The sequence below is a fragment of the Eurypyga helias genome, unplaced genomic scaffold (assembly GCF_000690775.1).
Source record: "Eurypyga helias isolate BGI_N326 unplaced genomic scaffold, ASM69077v1 scaffold41040, whole genome shotgun sequence".
Taxonomy (NCBI): domain Eukaryota; kingdom Metazoa; phylum Chordata; class Aves; order Eurypygiformes; family Eurypygidae; genus Eurypyga; species Eurypyga helias.
Window position 1 is genome coordinate 4,011 of NW_010227417.1, and position 19,524 is coordinate 23,534.

The window sequence follows — 19,524 nt, forward strand, 5'->3', positions numbered from 1 at the left end:
AGCCTTCCAGTGATATATAGCTAATCTGTGTTGGATTGATGTGACTGAAATGCAAAACCCAACTTCATTTGGTTAGTAGGGAAGTGCAAACAATATCAGTAACTTTAAGATTAGTTTTTATCATCAGTTAAGATTGATCTGTGGGGTAGGTGGGTAGGATGGAGGAAAAGAGGAATATGCTCATATTCTGTTAATGTGTGTCCCTGACAGTTAGCTGTGTGAATGTGCTGTAGGGTCTTGTGCAGACTCTGTAATCACGTCTGACTGCTCTTTACTAGGCAGAAGCTGAAGAAGATTGTCACTCTGATTTGGTAAGAACAGATGACAATGAAAGATCTGGTGAAGCAAATCTTCAGGTATGTCTCTTGTGCTGGTGTTTTGTTACGTAGTACTGTACTGCTGTGATTTAAGCTGCATTATTTATGCTTATTTCATTGCAGATCATTTGTTGATCTGACAAATGCATAACCTTCCCCTTCAGAAGTGAAACAGATGAATTTTGCATTGTGTTGTGCCAAATTCACTTTTCTGTGTAGATGAAAAGAAAGTTTGTGGCAAATTTCTTTGATGAGCTGTAGAAATCGGACAGCAGTTTCTGCATGGATCAAATCCCAGTTTAAGGTGTTGCAGTCTTCTGGAGCAGAAAGTTGATGAAAACAGTCTCCTAGAAAAGTGTGTTCTCTTACGGTACTAATTTCGGTGTAGTTGCTCCCCGGAAGTCATGACGATTGCAAGAAACATGTCAAGTGTAACTTCAGAGGTGCTGGAAAAATTGCATGGCAAGAATTACAACTTGTCTTGTTTCACAGAGCATAGTTCTTTCTTTTTAAAAGGGAAAGGAGTGTGAGGTCTTATTTGTATATTATATAAATGAGAGCCTTGGTTTTCATAAAGCTAAGTATGCTTGTGTGCCAAAAATAAAGTTTTCTAAATCTTAATTTCAAGAGCTAATTGACTTCTTGCTTAAGATAACTCTGCATAAAGAAGAGCGAACATCGTGCCTGGAAAGAATACTTTCCCATGGAGCCTTGGGTTATAACCGTAGTACTGACAACCGCTTCTAGAAACACCAGTTTTTATTCTGAGGTGAACAGTCCAGATAAAAGCGCCTACATTATTGAATGAGATTGAACAAGCACTTGTGCACTTTTTTCAAATTCACTGTAAAACAATCCCTAACTTTCTGTGTCTGAACTCACTGAAACCGCTTAAGGCTTGGAAGTGCACAGCGTAATTCTGATTTCTGTGCTTGTACTTTGTAATTTCTCCTCAGAAGGTGTACTGTCTGAATATGTGGTACTGAATCAGAATTTGTTGCATTTTTTAGGCGGAGCTCCAGATGTTCAGAGCTCAGTGGATGTTTGAGCTTGCCCCAGGTATGAGTTCTAGTGGGTTGGAACCTCTGCCATGCAGACCATCTTCAAGAGGGCCTGGAGTAAAGTCTGTAGATGCCAGAGGGAAACAGGAGATAGCAACGGAGGAAAAGGTACAGAAAAAAAAGATGTCTAACTTTTGGATTTTTTGTGTGTGTGTGAGTATTGCAGTCTGACTATTGTAAAAGCCAATGCTGAATTAAACAACAGATAAAGCTGTTGTCTCCATACTAATGTCTTTCCATAAATCCTACACAGATTTTTCTGGGTTTTGTGCTTGGCTTTGCATCACCTTCCCAGTCTGCTTTCTGAAAGACTGTGGGTAAGGAGTGAGTAGCAATGATTGGGAATTTCAGTTATGGCTTGTAGCACATGAATATGTCTTCTCACTCTGCTTGTGGGGTTATTTTATTCATCTCCTTCATAGGCTACAGTAGGTAAGATGAAAAGGAATTCTAACTCAAGTGACAATGCGCTTTTATTTGTAAGGAATTTAAGAGGTGTCCTGTGTAATTTATTGTGCAGGCAAAAGAACTTTTCCTGAAGGCAGTGGAAGAAGAACAAAATGGGGCCCTTTACGAAGGTAATACAGAAGTCTACAATGAACACCCTTATTGCAGAGGAGTCTAACACTGTTTTATATGCAGGACTGCATGAGGCCGGTGGAATCAAACTGCAAGCTAATAGTAATTTGAGAGCTCAGTTATTTAGATGAGAAGCAAACTTGTGATAAAAGGAACCATCATATCACAGTTCTGAGGTTGAGGTGAAGCTAAAGAGAGATCAAGCAAACAATTTCTAGCTTTCAGACAAAATGACAGTATTTTGAAATCTGGCAATTTAAGGAAGCTTCTTCATGTAGCATGCTTCTTTACATGACTTTTGTAACATGAAATAAGCATAATTAATCAAGGCAATATACTATATTTGTTGTGCTCACAGTTTTCTTCATTCCAATTTGAACCCGACTACTTAACCCATGGAATCTTTTGTTGTTTGGTGGTGGTCTTTGTTTAAAATTTACATAGTTCACTAAGTTAGCTTCTTTAAGAATTCCTGAAGCGAATGTTAAATCTGGTAGTCTTATGTTATGAGGTTTGCCATAAAGGTTTAAGATGTTTAGCTTGCTTGCCCACTTGCTGTCAGCATTAGTAAAAATGGAAATTCAGAGTTCTTCCTCATACTTAGTTTTCAGAATATGTAGGATAAGGTAAGAAGCATGTCCTAACTTCAAGTCCTGTAGGTCAGTAGTGGGAGATATCAGTTTTCTGTTTCTTTCATTAAAAAAACCCAAAGGAACGCAGAGTGTATGTGCCATCCTGCTTATCCACTGAAGGTTTTTGCCACTTTGGTTGGAGTGCAGGTGCAAAATATGCAAAACTGAGAGTATTCTGGAAGCTCCTGAACTCAGCAACGTGTTAAATACAAAATTTCCTCTCCACTGTGGGAGTTTTTGTTCCCTTGCAAGGGATTTCTGGTGGTTGCTCCAGATCTTAAATGAATTGAGAGCAATATGAGTCCCCAGTAGGTAGTAAAATGAGTTGGTTCAGTTTCTAATTTATTACATGCTCTTGTGGGGCAAAATTATTTTAGGTTAAGGTATTTTGTGTATTGGGTGTAGAATTAAATGTGCAGTAAAAAAAGATGTCAGAATGAAATCTGATACATAATCTACTGTTTAGGAAATCATGCAGTAGATTTTGAAGGTTCTTTCATAGCAGCAGTTTCCAAGTAAATAAAAATAAATGCAAGGAAAGCAATGTAAGTATTGTGTATATAAAGTGAAAGCTGTAGCTTCATCTGCCTGAGTGCCTTGTATGTTCAGCGTGGCAGCAGACAGGCAATAACATCCAACAGTTGCATTCACAGAGGTGTTGTAGGCATCTGGATTACATGAATGTGAATCCATTCTTTCTCAGTTGAATTTGATTGGAGACTGAAACTAAACTGTTTCTACACCTGCATCTGCATGGAACCTTAGAGTAGAGGTCCTGCGCCAGACATAGATATATTGCTGAGCACATGTTGGGGCATCTGTTTTCAGACCACACTGTTATCTGCTGACATGGCCCGGGTCACCTAAAACCAAGTGGCATTTCAGCCTGCTTCTGAAATCTGCTGATACCTGGCGTTTGTGAGACAGTTATGTGCAGCAGCTTGTTCATGTTTAAGTACAGTACAGGCCTTGCTGCAAGATTAAATGCTAAAGTTGAAAGTGATCCCTCTTTAGCTGGCTGCTGGTATTGCTCATCCTCACCAGCCAAAGGATACTACTGTCAGTCACCGGCCCTGACATGAACTCAAGGAAATAGGAACACTTAACTTGCCCCAAACTTGGGCTTCTCAGACTCATTAGTGAGTCAGAATCTGAGCTCCACGCTCACTGATGTTTATTTTGGGGTTTGTTTTTAGGGGTTCAAAGTGAGGGAGAGTTGCCCTCTGATCTTGATGTCACCATGTGGGAATACAAAGAGACATATAAATACACACGTGATCGTAATACCAGTATTAAAGCAGACTGAATGAACATACAGTGAATCCACTTAAATTGAGAAGGATCCAGAGTTAACTCAGAAGAAAAGCATTCTGCAGCTTAAATAACAGTTCATTCCCACAAGGTGATTTTACTGGGCCTCTTTCTCTACTCGGTGTTTGTATCACCTTTGGAGTGTTAAGGGCAGAAGTTTTTTGCATGCTAGAAGAAACCCAATCTGTCAGTTTTTCCTTCATGCCCCACGGTCTTGTGCTTGCTACTCAGCTCTTCGAAAAGGTTCCCGTCAGGTTCCTCACCCTTGGTGTTTTGGGTGGCTGGCTTCTGGGCCATCTGTAGTTTCCAGGGCTTTACCACACTAAAATGAACTTGTTTTTTGTCTGTTGTTGAAGTTTTACAATTACAACAATATTTTGTTGATCTTTCTCACCTTTATAACACTGTGTATGTCTGAATCTCTGTCCATGCTGTACTGCAGATTTAAGGTACCTGCATCATCTTTCAAGTTCTCTTTCATGTTCCTCATGGTTACTTATGGATATAATGCCTAAATTCTTTATGGCTTGTTGAGGAAGATTTGTAAAGTGCTGGGCAACAAAGGAAATCAAGACTTTCTGATGTTTTAATGTAAAATTTTATACTTCATAATTGAACTTGTAGTAGTTAAGGCAAACCTGTAAAAGCTGGAACACATCAGAGAGAGTTCTTTATTCTTGAAGAATACATGAAGTTTTTAGTTGAAAATAGGTGCTTATTGTTCCTCTCTTCTGTACTGAATTTAAACCTAATCAGTTTAGACTAAGTATTTACTAGACAAAGACATTTTCCACCTTTTCAGTGCTTTTAGCTCAAGTCAGATCTCTGAAAAAATCTTTGGAGACAAAGACATAAAAGCACCTTTTCAGTGCTTTTAGCTGAAGTCAGATCTCTGAAAAAATCTTTGATAAGCTAGTCTAGGTATCAGACACATTTAAACATTAAACCTTTATTTTCAGCCATCAAGTTTTATCGTCTAGCCATGCAGCTTGTGCCTGACATAGAGTTTAAGATCAACTATACACGGTCCCCAGATGGTGATGGAGTTGGAAAGAGGTGGTAAGTATGAAAATTTACTGATTAAGTGCATAGGAGTACCGAAACCTGAATTTTTTTTTCTAAAGGATATGAATGCTCAGCTGTGGTAAGCAGTTGTAAGTCTCTCAGCATTTGGAAAACTTGTCTGCTTTAATTTGATGGACATTGTTCACAGAAAGTTTACAGATGCATTAGTCCAAGAAGGAATTTCCTATTCTGTTGTTCAGAGAAGGTAACAGGTTTGTTGGAACTGGTTAAATTCAAGGGGAAGGATTACAAATAGTTATGTTGTCACTTAAAAAAAGAAAGAAAAAAGCATCAGTCACTTCTTACTTTTTTTTCTGATTTGCAGATTTAGGAGTTACACAAAATTGTAGGTGGCAAAAGGATCCATTAGTAAAAGCTTTGTATCATGGAGTGAGCATCGTAATGAAGCAAGGGGTTATACTATTGTTCTCGTGTTGACTAACATGACCTGACCTAATGAAGCAAGGGGTTATACTATTGTTCTCTTGTTGACTAACATGACCTGATGGGCGTATTTCCAGGAAGTAGAGCAATACACTTAGAAGCTCAAAGACTGTAATCCGAGTAGTGTAGTCTTTCATCATTACAAGCATCAGACTAGCCTCAACATGCCGGTTGTGTAGCGGCTTAACGTTGGCCTAACTTCAGCCCAAGACTCATGTTTGAGGACAGGGTTCAGGTTACTGCCAAAACTTCTGTTATAGCTCACATTGCATAGTGAAGACAAGCTTATGAAACAAAGTTTCCCAATTTGCTGCTTACTGGTAGCAGCCGTAGGCTGCTACAAGAAGTCAAGTGTTTTAAAACTGAGAATAAAAGAGGAAAGTACAGCCACGTCCGTGTGGTATCACTAGCTCAGTCTTCTTGCCCAAGGACAGTACAGCTTTAATGCAGTAATTGACTCAATATAAAAGAGAGTAAGATTAGCAAAGTGCATTACTTCACAGAATCATAGGATGTTTTGGGTTGGAAGGGACCTTAAAGACCATCTAGTTCAAAGCCCCCTGACCTGGGCAGGGACACCTTCCACTAGACCAGGTTGCTCAAAGCCTCATCCAGCCTGGCCTTGAACACTTCCAGGGATGGGGCCTCCCCAGCTTCTCTGGGCAACCTGTTCCAGTGCCTCACCACCCTCTCTGGGAAGAACTTCTTCCTGATATCCAATCTAAACCTCCCCGCTTTCAATTTAAACCTGTTACCCCTTGTCCTGTCACTACAGGCCCTTGTAAAAAATCCCCCCCCAACTTCCTTGTAGGCCCCCTTACTTACATCTGTTAGTTTAGTTTCTAAATGCATTGCTAGCATGAAATCTTTGCTGTGCATTTGTTCACTAGGAAAAATACCGGATGATAAACAGCCACATAAAAATCATGGGTTTTAAGAATTATTTTCTTATTTTAGCATCATTTTCTCTACTACGTTAAGTCTCTCTGACGCCAAGCTGGGCAGGAGTGTTGATCTGCCTGAGGGTAGGAAGGCTCTGCAGAGGGATCTGCACAGGCTGGATTGATGGGCCGAGGCCAGCTGTGTGAGGTTCAACAAGGCCAAGTGCTGGGTCCTGCACTTGGGTCACAACAACCCCCTCAGCCTGGGGATGAGTTGGAAAAAGCTGCCCGGTGGAAAAGGACCTGGGGGCATTGGTCAACAGCAGACTGAATGTGAGCCAGCAGCGTGCCCAGGTGGCCAAGGAGGCCTACAGAATCCTGGCCTGCATCAGGAACAGCGTGGCCAGCAGGACTAGGGAAGGGATTATGCCCCTGTACTGGGCACTGGTGATGCCGCACCTTGAATCCTGTGTTCAGTTTTGGGCCGGTCACTGCAAGAAAGACACTGAGGTGCTCGAGCATGTCCAGAGAAGGGCAATGGAGCTGGGGAAAGGTCTGGAGCACAAGTCCTGCGGGACCTGATCGCTCTCTACAACTACCTGAAAGGAGGCTGCAGAGAGGTGGGTGTTGGTCTCTTCTCACAAGTGACAAGTGATAGGACAAGAGGAAATGGCCTCATATTGTGCCAGGGGAGGATTAGACTGGATATTGCTGCATTGTCCCCAGCACTATGTGACAGCAAGGGAAAAATAGCCAGTGCTCTTAATTATTGTTCAAAAGCAGCACTTGTAAAGGTGTGTTTTTTCAAGAGATTCTAGCTGTGATGTTCCTGCTTTCAGAATTAGTGTTCTAGGTGTTTGATACAATCTTGGTGAGAAAAACCAAATTAGACAATTACATTTGAAAAAAAACAATTGACTGTGGCCTGTCGGTCTTGAGACTGGCCATCATATTCATCAAATTAAAAGAAACGTATGTTCAGTGCAACATCTTACTATAGTTTTAGTTATGACAGGCCCAAACATCATTTTCTTCCCTATAATACTTTAGAACCCATATGTAGGTCTACTAGTTGCTTACTTATATTCTCAGCTCATTCTATTAAGCTTTTTCAGACGAGAATTGAATAATATTAAAAAGTGACTGGAAGATGTCTTCGATAGCTTGTGCACCAAGTTAGGGGAAAGAAAGTGTTTTGTGCTGAGGTCAAGGAGAGCTGTGTAGTTTTCCTAAAGGAAAGTTTTCCTTCATAATTGATGAATAAACCCACTGAGGATCTCTCTTCGGTGAATAATGCAAGAGTAAAAAACCAAACAAATCCTTAATTGTTTTGAGTACCTTATATTGTGATAAGGATTCTAAAATATAACTTTCTATCAGTTATAATTTATTTCCTGCCTACGGTTTATCTTAAGCAGAGTAAAATACGAGATTTGTCTTTTTATGGGGTCAAGCAATTCTTCAGTGACCTCACTAAAAACAGTGAACTCTCAAATCGAAAAAGAAACTGGAATTGGAATTAAATGGAAAAAAATGTTATTACTGTCAGATGGATTCCAGCAAAATCTAAATGAATTTGACAAGATTGCAGTAGTTGTTTTATTGTATGGTAAAATGAGATTGCTTTAAAAACACAGAGGAAACAGCTATATTGAATTGAGGGCAAGACAGCGGATTGATGCCAAGACAAGGACATCTGTTGGTGTGATTTGTCCAATATCACAGTGTTGACATTCCCCCTTTTCTAGTGTTGAGGATAACAAAGAGGATGACAAAATGGCTGATCTCCTGACGGATTTCCAGCAGCAGTTAACTCTTCAGGAATCTTCAGTCAAACTTTGTCAGCCTGAGGTTGATGTCAGCCAGACCCACATCTCAGGTATGAGTTAAGATACACTGTAGGAGTTCAGAGACGGAATGTAGAGAGATGCTGCACTCTATTAAAATGTTTGTCTGCTTCGTTCTAAAGCCACCTTTAAAGAAATGTACATGGTATCTCATTGCTGACTTTTATAGTTAGATGTAAAGGAAAAAAGATCATCAGCTAGCTAAACAGATCTTCTTCTCATACGTGGTTTTGCTTGTATTGAACAAGCTTTTCCATGTAGTACTATTACTAAGTAGAATTTTTCAGCATCAGTCATACCTTAAAGTAGGAACTTCTTGGAACAGACTTGTTGAAGTCAATGTATTCCAGTTTTCCTTCCAGTTAATGTTCAAAAAAGTCATACGTGGCATTTTTTGTTTCGGTTTTCAAATACTTGTTGCAATTCTTAAATATGAATAAGAGACGATTGTTCTGTGAAGAATATGCATCTTTGTATTTCCTGTTTTTATCTGATTCCGTATCAGTTTTTTACAACAAATGTGTTTTGAGGTTCAGCCAGACTATATAAAATAGCTAGAAAGGCTTTTGAAAGTTAATGATTTTCAGTGCTTCAGTTCTAGGACAGTCGCCCTGAGACTTCCTTATGAGTTCTAAATTGTAGAGAGGGTGTATAAGCCATGAACTCTCTTAAAATCAGATGCCTCTAAAGCATGTGTATTTTGCATCTCGAATAATCAGTCACTCTTGGAAATCTTGGCCTCTGTTCTGCTCATGGAAGGAACATGAAGTGAATGTAGCAAGCTGTTCAAGTCAAAACATAAAGAAAACAGTTGGGTTGTTTCTTATTTTAATAACTGTGGCATTGTACACTTGGGAAAGCATCTTTTCTTTCTTTTTTGCCAGTCGAGTCAAGATGTTGTAGGTGTTACTATAAAATGATCTCAGGCGATGCCTTTTTTGAGCAGCAGTCTTAGTATCTCTCTGGTTTTATTTTCTGCCTGTCTACCAGTCCTGTGTTAAAGTATCTTGTTTACTGATTCTTTTATAGCAGATTGAAAACTGTTAAAATCATGATGTCTGCTTCAGAAGTTAGTAGGCTGGAAAGGATCCTTCTTGGTCATCACAGCAGTACAATAGTCACAGAACTGAGCAGCCCAAGGAAAACTGAAACAACGTGAAGCAACGGTTTTGGCTGAATTGATTTCCTGTGTTCCATTTTACTGACATTGGTAATCTTAGAATATTGGGTAACCCTTAGTACAGGACAGGATCAGCCCTCAGCTGTGTAACTGACATACTGAATATATTTACTGCCCTCCCTGGTATATGAGCAATTTTTCATAGTAGTTTTTTCTTTTACGCAATCAAAGCTTAGGACCAAGAAATTCTTCACCAGAAATACTATAATCTTTTTCTTACAGGGTGTGCCCAGTATCTGAAGGGAAGTGTCTTTAACATCCCTACTTTACTAGAAACTTAGAAACACGGGTGGTAAGATAGATAAGGGAAGGCTGTGTCTGACTGGTGACTATCTGAATGGAAGATGGATACCTGTTAGCACTAGTAAGAGGTTTTCAAGCCTTTCTGTCTCCCATTCTCCAAGGCACTAAGAGTTCACATCTCAGAGAGCTCCTGGGTTCCCAGAGGCTGTTCTGTGCCTTGTAGCAATAATCTGCACAACTTTTGTTTATAATGACACATTAATTTAATGGTTGCAGATACAGGCAGTCTAGCAAATTTATGACTTCTCAATAATAAGGCATAGAATTAAGTCAGACTCGTGAAATGAGATGTGTGTTAAATGAAATACAGAAACTGGTGTCCAATGAGGTGCATGTACTTTTTATCGTGGTAGTATTTTGAAATGTGAAACTTCAGTTTCATCAAATTTTATAAGCAAAAACAGTCTCGTTGGATTTGTGAGAGTGCAGCAACACAGGTTTTTTTAAGCTTTTTTTTTTTCCACTAAAAATCAGAATTCTGTTAAATTGCAGTCCCTACCACAGTATTTACAGCTAGTTACTGTTTAGTGTACCTTTGTGCTGCTCAGCTCTCTTCTCCATTTGATCTCCAAGCAGTTAGTATGAGTAAAATCATGTAGTGCACGTGGTGACACAGTTCAAGCCATAGGTTCTGGAAAGCAGCAGCAGTTGAAAGTAAATGAAGTGCAATTCCTGATGGTGTAGGATCAGTAAACAAGATTATACGCGAGAGAAACAACACAGAAAACTTAGGGAAGCAGAAAGCTATTAGAAAGAATTTTGGCCTAATATCCAAGGGTTTTCTGACTGAACTTTTAATGCCAGGAAAATTATCCTGTGCTCTTGTGGTGCTTTGATGAGGATTCTGTCATTATCTTGTATTACATGAGAAGAAGTCTTTCAGCACAACAATGGTGTGTGATACCATTTTCAATCAGTGGACCTGTTCCACAAAATATAGAGTGGTACCATCACAATTCCGTAGTGGATAGGTTGGTCTTAGGACCTCCTATCCAACACTGAACCCGAGTGGAGCGTATTTAGCTTGTCATGCAAAAGCAGAGTGCTCTGAGATAATGTTACATGCTAGCTCAGTTTGAAGAAAATACTGCTTTGCAGGCACTGGATGTGCAACGTGGATGTGGAATTTTTGGTATAACACCTTACAGTTGTGGATATTTGTAGTATAAAACTATGCTTTATCCTATCATCTTACCGTAATGTGCTTTCAGATCTGGATTTTCATTCTTCTGTTATGTGACTTTTTTCCAGTGTATAGGGATTTTTAATTAAAGATCGTATTTTTGTTCCCTGGCATCTGGCTACAGTGTGAAAAAGTAGGATTTTAAATGGAAAGTCAGTAATAGTCAAATGTGGAATTATAGATAACCTCTAGATTTACACGTTACCATCTAACAAGGATTTATTTTCTCCTTGCAGTGTTGCCTATGGAAGTACTAATGTACATTTTCCGCTGGGTGGTTTCGAGTGACCTGGACCTAAGATCCTTAGAGCAACTATCTCTTGTCTGTCGAGGATTTTACATTTGCGCCAGGTATTGTAGACAAGTCATCTAGAGTGAAGCTTCTCTTTGCTTTAAGGAAGAAAAATGAGCTTCTTTTACACTCAGGCATGTGTAGAGTTGGATAATAAATCCATAGAGCAAAATTGCCAGTGTTGGAAAGGTGAGGGCTTTTTTTTGCTTTTAGGCAGCTAAATCATAAATGTAGGACTATGTCCTGCTTTTTCTTTCCATGGTAGTTTTCATGTAATGCTCCTTGCAGTGCTAATCAGCTTTTGAAGACACCACTAAATGGTATGTGAGATAAATGACTTCACCATAATCAAAAATGTTGCTGAAAGTCATACTTGCTCTACCTTGTTTCAAAGTCCGAGCGACAGGGTCTCCAAGATAGTGTCTGTTGTGTTGTCATCTTCATATGGCCACACAGAGAAGTGCCAGGCTGCTGCACTCTTGTTGTTGTGTACTTGGCTCAAAATGGCATCACATTCTTGAATTTCACTGGGAGGAAGAAGTGGCTTTCAAACGCTCCAGGATTAAGTAAATTAGTCAGTGATTTTAAATTATGAGCTATTGTTCAAGAAAATTTGATACCTAAAAGCTAAACAAGGTTTACTTTTTTTCTCATTTTCACTAGAGATCCTGAAATCTGGCATCAAGTCTGTTTGAAAATATGGGGCAGGAGCTGCAATAAGCTTGTTCCATATGCCTCTTGGAGGGAAATGTTTTTGGAAAGGCCCCGTGTTCGATTTGATGGTAAGATGTACCTTTGGAAATAGTTTCAGTCTTTTTCTGTATCTAACTGTGACAGCAGCAGTCAGTTGGGTTTGATGTTTCTGACACTGTTGTTCGGCTGAATCTCAATTTGTTTGGGCTTTTGAATCTGTAGAATATCCGTAAGGAAAAGGGAAGGGTGCAAGGGATAAAAATAGAAACTTCCATGTATATAAGTTACAAAAGTAAACTCAAAAGTTTTAGATTATTGGGGTTTTTTTAATCTCAAAAATATTAATTTTTAATTTTAAATGTTTTTAAAATTTTTGTTCATACACTTATATCTTCCTTTCCTGTAGGTGTATACATCAGCAAGACAAAATACATACGTCAGGGAGAGCAATCTCTTGATGGTTTCTATAGAGCGTGGCACCAAGTGGAATATTACAGGTAGAACTGTAGTACAATGAGTGAGTGAAATGTTTCTCTCTTAAGTTCTTTAAATCCAGCCCTTGATATCACAGACATTAATCATGCTGTAAAACTCAGTGGAATTGCTGCAGTGTGCAAAAGCTATGTACATTTTTGAGAATAGGTCTTAAGAAATAGGATTTATTATGTTAATTAGAGATGGGCTTAGAAACACATTTCATCCTCAGTTATACCAATTCATGCAGATAAAAATGAAACAGTAAAAACAGAAACACTTGTCCACGGATTTCTTTCCCCAAACCACTTCTGCTTTACATTTCTGATATAGAATCATAGAATCATAGAATGGTTTGGGTTGGAAGGGACCTTAAAGACCATCTAGTTCCAACCCCCCTGCCATGGGCAGGGACACCTTCCACTAGACCAGGTTGCTCAAAGCCTCATCCAGCCTGGCCTTGAACACTTCCAGGGAAGGGGCATCCACAGCTTCTCTGGGCAACCTGTTCCAGTGCCTCACCACCCTCTCTGTGAAGAACTTCTTCCTGATATCTAATCTAAACCTCCCCACTGTCAATTTAAACCCATTACCCCTTGTCCTGTCACTACAGGCCCTTGTAAAAAGTCCCCCCCAGCTTCCTTGTAGCCCCTTCAGGTACTGGAAGGCTGCAATAAGGTCTCCCCGGAGCCTCCTCCAAGCTGAACAAGCTTGGGGTTGGAAGGGCCCCTTTCAGCAAAGGGAAAACAAGTGATTATGCAAAAATTGTCTTTTAACTTGTTTGTAACCAATTGTAAATATTCAAGGTGCTGGGCTTTCTCAGTTTGCTGTAAATACCTTGCCCTTTGTTTCCTAACCCTATTTTATCTGCTGTTCTTCATCTTGCTGTTCCCAGCATTTATTGTTCCATTCTGCTGTCCCTTCTGAGGCTGGAAAATAGAAACCATTGAATGTCATGGCTATTTCTATAGTCTCACAAACGTCAGCACAGTATCTGGGTACTGTAAAAACTGATCAGATCCCAGAACCTGAAGAAGTCCCTATGACACTGTCAGTTCTGTACTGATACCACACTTAAAACTTTGCTGCATTTGTCTCAGTTGATGATAGGAATGGAGAGACTTCCTTGAGGTCAGTTTTGATTCCCCGGTAGCCTTCTTGCTGTGATTAAAAATGACAAAACTCCTGAACTTCTGCTCTCTTTCATAACTCTTCATGACTTGGTCTTTTAATCTTCAAAACTTTCTTTTGAGTTCTGATCTCTTTTTTTCTGTTGTATCATGTGTGAAGAAATGTGTTTTCAAATCCTGTTACAAATCCTATGTTTTCAAATTCTATATCCTTTTGGGAATCATCCTGCAATTAAAAAAAAATCACAACAGAAAAAGGATGTGTTTTCTAGGTTGGTCTTGTGTAATTATATTTTTGCAGGTATTTGAGATTCTTTCCAGATGGTCAAGTTATGATGCTAACAACACCTGAAGATCCTCCATCTATAGTTCCTCGCTTACGGACTAAAAATACCAGGTTACTGAAATGAAATATTTGGCCCTACAATTTTCATCTTGCCTTTACCTTGCAATTTCAGTTTTCTTTTGTCTTTGATTAGTATCCTGGCTTAGCAAAGCAACAGTAAATATACAATGATATTTATACCATGTTACAGATCTTTATAGTTCTCTTCTCAAAACTATAAATCTAATTAGATTTCCTTTGTGGGTTATGTGATTTTAAACTTTTCAAGAAAGTAGATGGCAGGATACATGCTCTTAGCCCCGGGGTGTTAGAATCCTTTTAAAGATACATTTTGTTACTGTCTGCCTTCTTGCACTTCCTTGCCTGTTTGACGGGAAGTGAAGTTTTTGGTGTGATATGACTAAATTATTGCTTGATTTCTTTTTTATGTTTCCACAAACTTGTTAAAAACATAGAAAATCATTTGTGACTTTAGAACAGGTTTGAGCTGTTCACCAGAAGTCTGAAAATATTTAGCGGTAGGCTAGGTAGAACTGACTAACTTGTCTTCACTGCCCCATATGGGAAAATTAAAAGCAAGCTTACAAAATGTTCTCATCGTGTCATATCATCAATGAGCAGGGTACTTTACTAAATGGAAATAAAAATAGTTTTCTTGATTATGATATTCAGTCAGTCTTCTTTTCCTTGCTGCTACTCCTAAGTACGTCACTCTTCTGAGACAGAGAGTAATTTTATGTCCCTGACACTGTCCTCTTCTTAACCTTCCAGAACGGAAGCTATCTTGCTTGGCCATTATCGCCTTTCCCAGGAAACAGACAATCAAACCAAAGTATTTGCTGTGATAATGAAGAAAAAGGAAGAGGTAGGTCGCAAAGTAGAATAGAGGGAGGATAGTTCGCGTGGGTCAGGGGCTTTTTAAAACCTTTTTTTCTCAGCCTGAATGTCTTAAGGTACCTGAAGATTTGCTTTACATCAGAGGAATAAAAAATGAATTTCATTTTTTAAGTGGTTTAAAAATAAAATATAGACAAGCACGGTGATTTATCTTTTTTCCCCCAGATCTGATATAATCTTTTTATTAAGACAGATAAATATCTGGTTCACATTTGAGCAACAATTCTCCCCCTGAGTCTTATTTGCCACGTGGTGCTATTAGGTGGTTTGTTAACACTGTTAACAAACACAAAGATAGGATGAAGAAGTCATTTTCTGAGATCAGTTTTGGCTGTGTGCAGTTATGTTCGACAACATTAAATCAGACTAAATAACCCAATATTCAGTAATTGAACTCTGAGTTATTTGATCTACTTATTTACATTTACATCACAAAATTCTCTGATTAACAAGGTGTCAAGCAAAACTTGAGAAGATCTGGGAGTGTTACATCACGTTACAGTGAGTTTGCATAGTTTGGGTGGTGTCCTCCACGCTTATCTTACTCTCTATGAAAACTTCTTCCATAATTAACATCTAAATTGATGTATTTTCAAGGAATACCAGTATTTGCTTTTAAGCATGAGAGTTTAACAATCTGTCCTCACAGTCACTTAGGCCTCAGGATAAATAGTTGCACAATGTGTTCTTTGTCGGTCATGAAGCTTCTTTTTCTCTTTGTACAGAAACCAATTGACTACCACAAATACAGGTATTTCCGACGAGTTCCTCCGCAAGAAACAGACCACAGTTTCCACGTTGGACTGCAGTTGTGCTCGAGTGGGCGCCAGAGGTTCAACAAACTTGTCTGGATACATCATTCTTGTCACGTAACTTACAAGTAAGTAGACGGAGAACAAGATCAAAGAAGGATGCTTCACTGTAGCAACACAGGTGACATTGACTCATCTGGTACTAGGTATAGAAGATAGATGCAGAGATTTATGAGGCTTTAACAAAATGTCCTGAAAACAGTAAATGGTCCAGATTTGATACATTACAATGAACTTTTACGTTAAGAAAACCCCTAACTTTTTATAGAGGTATGGGGAGTTTCTCAAGTAGTAGAACTGCAGTATTTTAGCCATTTAAAGGATTTATGCACAGTGTTTGAGTGATTTCATAGAATCATAGAATGGTTGGGGTTGGAAGGGCCCTTAAAGACCATCTAGTTCCAACCCCCCTGCCATGGGCAGGGACACCTTCCACTAGACCAGGTTGCTCAAAGCCTCGTCCAGCCTGGCCTTGAACACTTCCAGGGATGGGGCATCCACAGCTTCTCTGGGCAACCTGTTCCAGTGCCTCGCCACTCTCTCCGTGAAGAATTTCTTCCCGATACCTAATCTAAACCTCCCCGCTTTCAATTTAAACCTGTTCCCCCTTGTCCTGTCACTACAGGCTCTTGTAAAAAGTCCCCTCCCAGCTTCCTTGTAGGCCCCTTCAGGTACTGGAAGGCTGCAATAAAGTCTCCCTGGAGCCTTCTCTTCTCCAGGCTGAACAAGCCCAACTCTCTCAGCCTGTCCCCATAGCAGAGGTGCTCCAGCCCTCTGAGCATCTTCGTGGCCTCCTCTGGACTTGCTGCAACCAGTCTGTATCCTTCTTGTGTTGGGGGTCCCATAGCTGGACGCAGCACTCCAGGTGGGGTCTCACCAGAGCAGAGTACAGGGACAGAATCCCCTCCCTCGACCTGCTGGCCACACTTCTCCTGATACAGCCCAGGATACGGTTGGCTTTCTGGGCTGCCAGCGCACCCTGCCGGCTCATGTCCAGCTTTTCATCCACCAGTACCCCCAAGTCCTTCTCCTCGGAGCTGCTCTCTATCCACTCTCCACCCAGCCTGTACTTGTGCTTGGGATTGCCCCGACCCAGGGGCAGGACCTTGCACTTGGCCTTGTTGAACTCCATGAGGTTGGCAGTGGCCCACCTCTCCAGCCTGTCCAGGTCCCTCTGGATGGCATCCCTTCCCTCCAGCGTGTCAGCCACGCCACACAGCTTGGTGTCGTCGGCAAACTTGCTGAGGGTGCACTCAATGCCATCATCCATGTCACTGTCAAAGGTGTTAAACAGTACAGGTCCCAGCACCGACCCCCGGTTCAGAGCTGAATCAGGGTTGAATGACAGCATGGTGACAGTCAAGTGGTGTGGAAAACATATATTTATTAAGATAGATTTCTTTTCCTCTTGGTATGTGCAAGCTAGAAATGTCTGCACCCATCAGGTGAGAACTGTAACGCTTACAAACTATATAATCCAGCAGTGCAAAATACGGGGTTGTGATTGGCTGTTCTGATCACTAACCAAGCAAGAGCCATGGCCACTGTTCTTCTGCCTGACACTCTGAATTACTGGCAAGTTGGCTGTCCAGATGTTTGGTGTTGGCATTTACGGTGGATTTAGGCCTTGTCTTACAGTCTTCTTAATCCCTATAGTCAGTGGTTTTTTAGGGATGTAGCTCAGCTGTCGAGCTGTAAGTATATAAAATCTAGGAAATAAACTACTGGTGGTTGGGAGTATAGGTAACTTCCATAAACAGAAAAATTGCTTTATAAAAGACAGGATTTTCATACCTAATTTATGAAGAAGTGGCAATATCAGACATTCTTTTCAGTGTGAAGTTTCTGTACTGCTCAGGTTCTGCTGGACCTCTCAGTATGGTGGTGTCCTTTGGAAACTAGAATAAAGATGAGTGTGAAACACGGCTGGGAGGACGTATGTGTTTTGTCACTGATGTTCAGAAATACTTGTGTTTCTTCTTTTTAAAGTTTTATAAAGATACAATGTTTTGCTGTCACTTTGTGTTCTGAATTCAGTGTTCTAAGTGAAACAAAGGGGATTTTTTTACTTCAGTATTAATATGGTGACTTAGAATCACAGAATGGTTTGGGTTGGAAGGGACCTTAAAGATCATCTAGTTCCAACCCCCCTGCCATGGGCAGGGACTTGAGCGACGTCCTGCGCTGTTTCAAGTCTCGGAGCTGCTGGTAGGAATGGAAGGGGAAGGTGGTTTCTTTGGTATTGAAGTAGAAGTGTATTGCGTATCATGTGATTCGGACAACGTTCAGATGCTTTCAGGATGAGGTAGGACCAAAGGCATTCCAGCTGTAGTTGGGTGCACACACTGTCCTGTGGAACATGATTGCGTTACTGAGGGACTTAAAGAGCACCTTGTGTCTAATTTAACTGTTGCAATACTCTTTGCAGATCGACTGGTGAGACAGCTGTTACCACTTTCGACATTGACAAAATGTACACCCCTTTGTTCTTTGCACGAGTGAAGAGTTTTACTGCGTTTTCAGAAAAGCCGCTCTGAGAAACACCTTTTCCTCTCACAACTCTTGCATGAATAAAAGGTTGTAGCTAATGAGCACTTAAGTTATAAATGTGTATATATTTGGGACATTTTAAAACTCTGGGGAATTTTTTGAAGGCGGTGTGTTTGGTTTGACGATGGACGGCTGGGGGTTTGTGTTGAGATCAAGCTTATAAGTATTAAACACGTTGACGTTGTGACAGGAATTTGATAACAAAGTTTTGTTGTTTGCTTTGGGTTTTTTTTTTTAAACATATTTTATAAATCTGTCTGCTTAAAATGTGAGTCTTCATCTGCCTGGATGCTGGTTTGTCCGAAAGGAATTGTTACAGGAAAATCTCACTGTCTGTGGGACAGTGCGTGTGGTCTCTGGTGAAGGCTTGAAATGGGAAGGGGAGAAAGTTGTCTTATATCTGTTAAAATGTGTGACTGAAAAGAACTTCAAATAAATGTTTTCTTTAAATTAAACTTATTTTGTTTGCCTTTAAGATCTGGCATTTTGTCAACATCAACCTTAAGGAAAAACAATCAAGGGCAAGCAAGCATGAAGTATAAAATTTAACCGCAGAGGTACATCCCCACCGATGCAGTGATGTCAGTTGGTCGTAAATGTTACTCGATCGAAGTTCAGTGGAGCCTGCCTTCTCGACAGGGTAGGCGTGAAGGGGAGAAGGGGTGCGGGCAGTGCTTGTTCCCTCGTGCCGTAGGACGAGTGTGCAGGGTGCGTGGCTCTGCCTGGGAGGCGTCACGGTGCAGCGGTGGAGTGCTGGCGTGTACTGCTCCTGCAGTGGCCGGGTCGGAATGCGCAGGCAAGCAGGGCTCCCGTGGGCGTGATTGTAACGTGTTACCACCCTTCAGCTAACCTTGCTACAGATGCTGTAAACCCTTTGAGCATTTGTTGTACTAAGATACCTTTTGAGGCTGCTGTAGATGTTTGGGTGCTGTGTACTGCTAAACCATGAAGTGTACCTTGAGGTTTGGTGCAGGTGCTGTGCGCTGCTTCTCCTGCCTGTATCGCTTGGGGCTGTAGTGAGGACGCTGTAATGCCGCTTATTATATATCTGTATCTTGGATTCTGAAAGAACTGAAGCTTTTTAGTGTAGTTTTTTAAAGCCATTTTGCATAATTTACCTTGAACATCTCGTTTCAAAGTACTGATCTGGACTTGAGGACTAAAATGTGAAAGCTGTGGAAAGAATGATACTTGTTCCATAATTTATAAAGTGTATCTTTGCAAGGAGCTACCTGATTAAAAATACATCAATAAATCATGATTTTGAACATGCAATCCCTTGCAATTTCTTATTTTGCCAAGAAATCATTATTTTCCTACAGTTGAAGATGATCAGTTAGGAGTTGCCATGCATAAACTGCATGCTAGGCAAGATTGACAGGTAGAATTAACCTCTTAGTGACTCTTATGATACTACTTACAGGTTATCTGAGAAAAGCAGAGAACCTTTCAGGTATATGGGTTCTGAGTGACGATGTGTATGTATGAAATTTCATGCTTTTTCTGGCCAGTCTAATACGACTGACT

General features: G+C 40.3%; 1 protein-coding gene across 1 annotated transcript; it reads left to right on the plus strand.

The window, feature by feature from the left end:
• The first annotated feature begins 221 nt into the window (after positions 1 to 221).
• On the plus strand, positions 222 to 19,267 carry FBXO9 (F-box protein 9). The gene is made up of 12 exons (XM_010156034.1): positions 222 to 356; positions 1,328 to 1,486; positions 1,899 to 1,956; positions 4,860 to 4,959; positions 8,039 to 8,169; positions 11,040 to 11,154; positions 11,759 to 11,877; positions 12,195 to 12,285; positions 13,694 to 13,789; positions 14,510 to 14,603; positions 15,361 to 15,515; positions 17,876 to 19,267. Exons 2-12 carry the CDS (start codon positions 1,340 to 1,342, stop codon positions 17,982 to 17,984), a joined length of 1,215 nt encoding a protein of 404 aa, XP_010154336.1. The 5' UTR covers positions 222 to 356; positions 1,328 to 1,339; the 3' UTR covers positions 17,985 to 19,267.
• Positions 19,268 to 19,524: the final 257 nt, after the last annotated feature.

Excerpts from the sequence above, each read along its gene's own strand:
- FBXO9 (XM_010156034.1), top strand. The coding sequence starts at position 1,340 with ATGTTCAGAGCTCAGTGGATGTTTGAGCTTGCCCCAGGTATGAGTTCT. Across the intron at positions 11,878-12,194 it reads GCCCCGTGTTCGATTTGATG|GTGTATACATCAGCAAGACA; the intron begins GTAAGATGTACC and ends CCTTTCCTGTAG. Across the intron at positions 13,790-14,509 it reads TTACGGACTAAAAATACCAG|AACGGAAGCTATCTTGCTTG; the intron begins GTTACTGAAATG and ends TTAACCTTCCAG.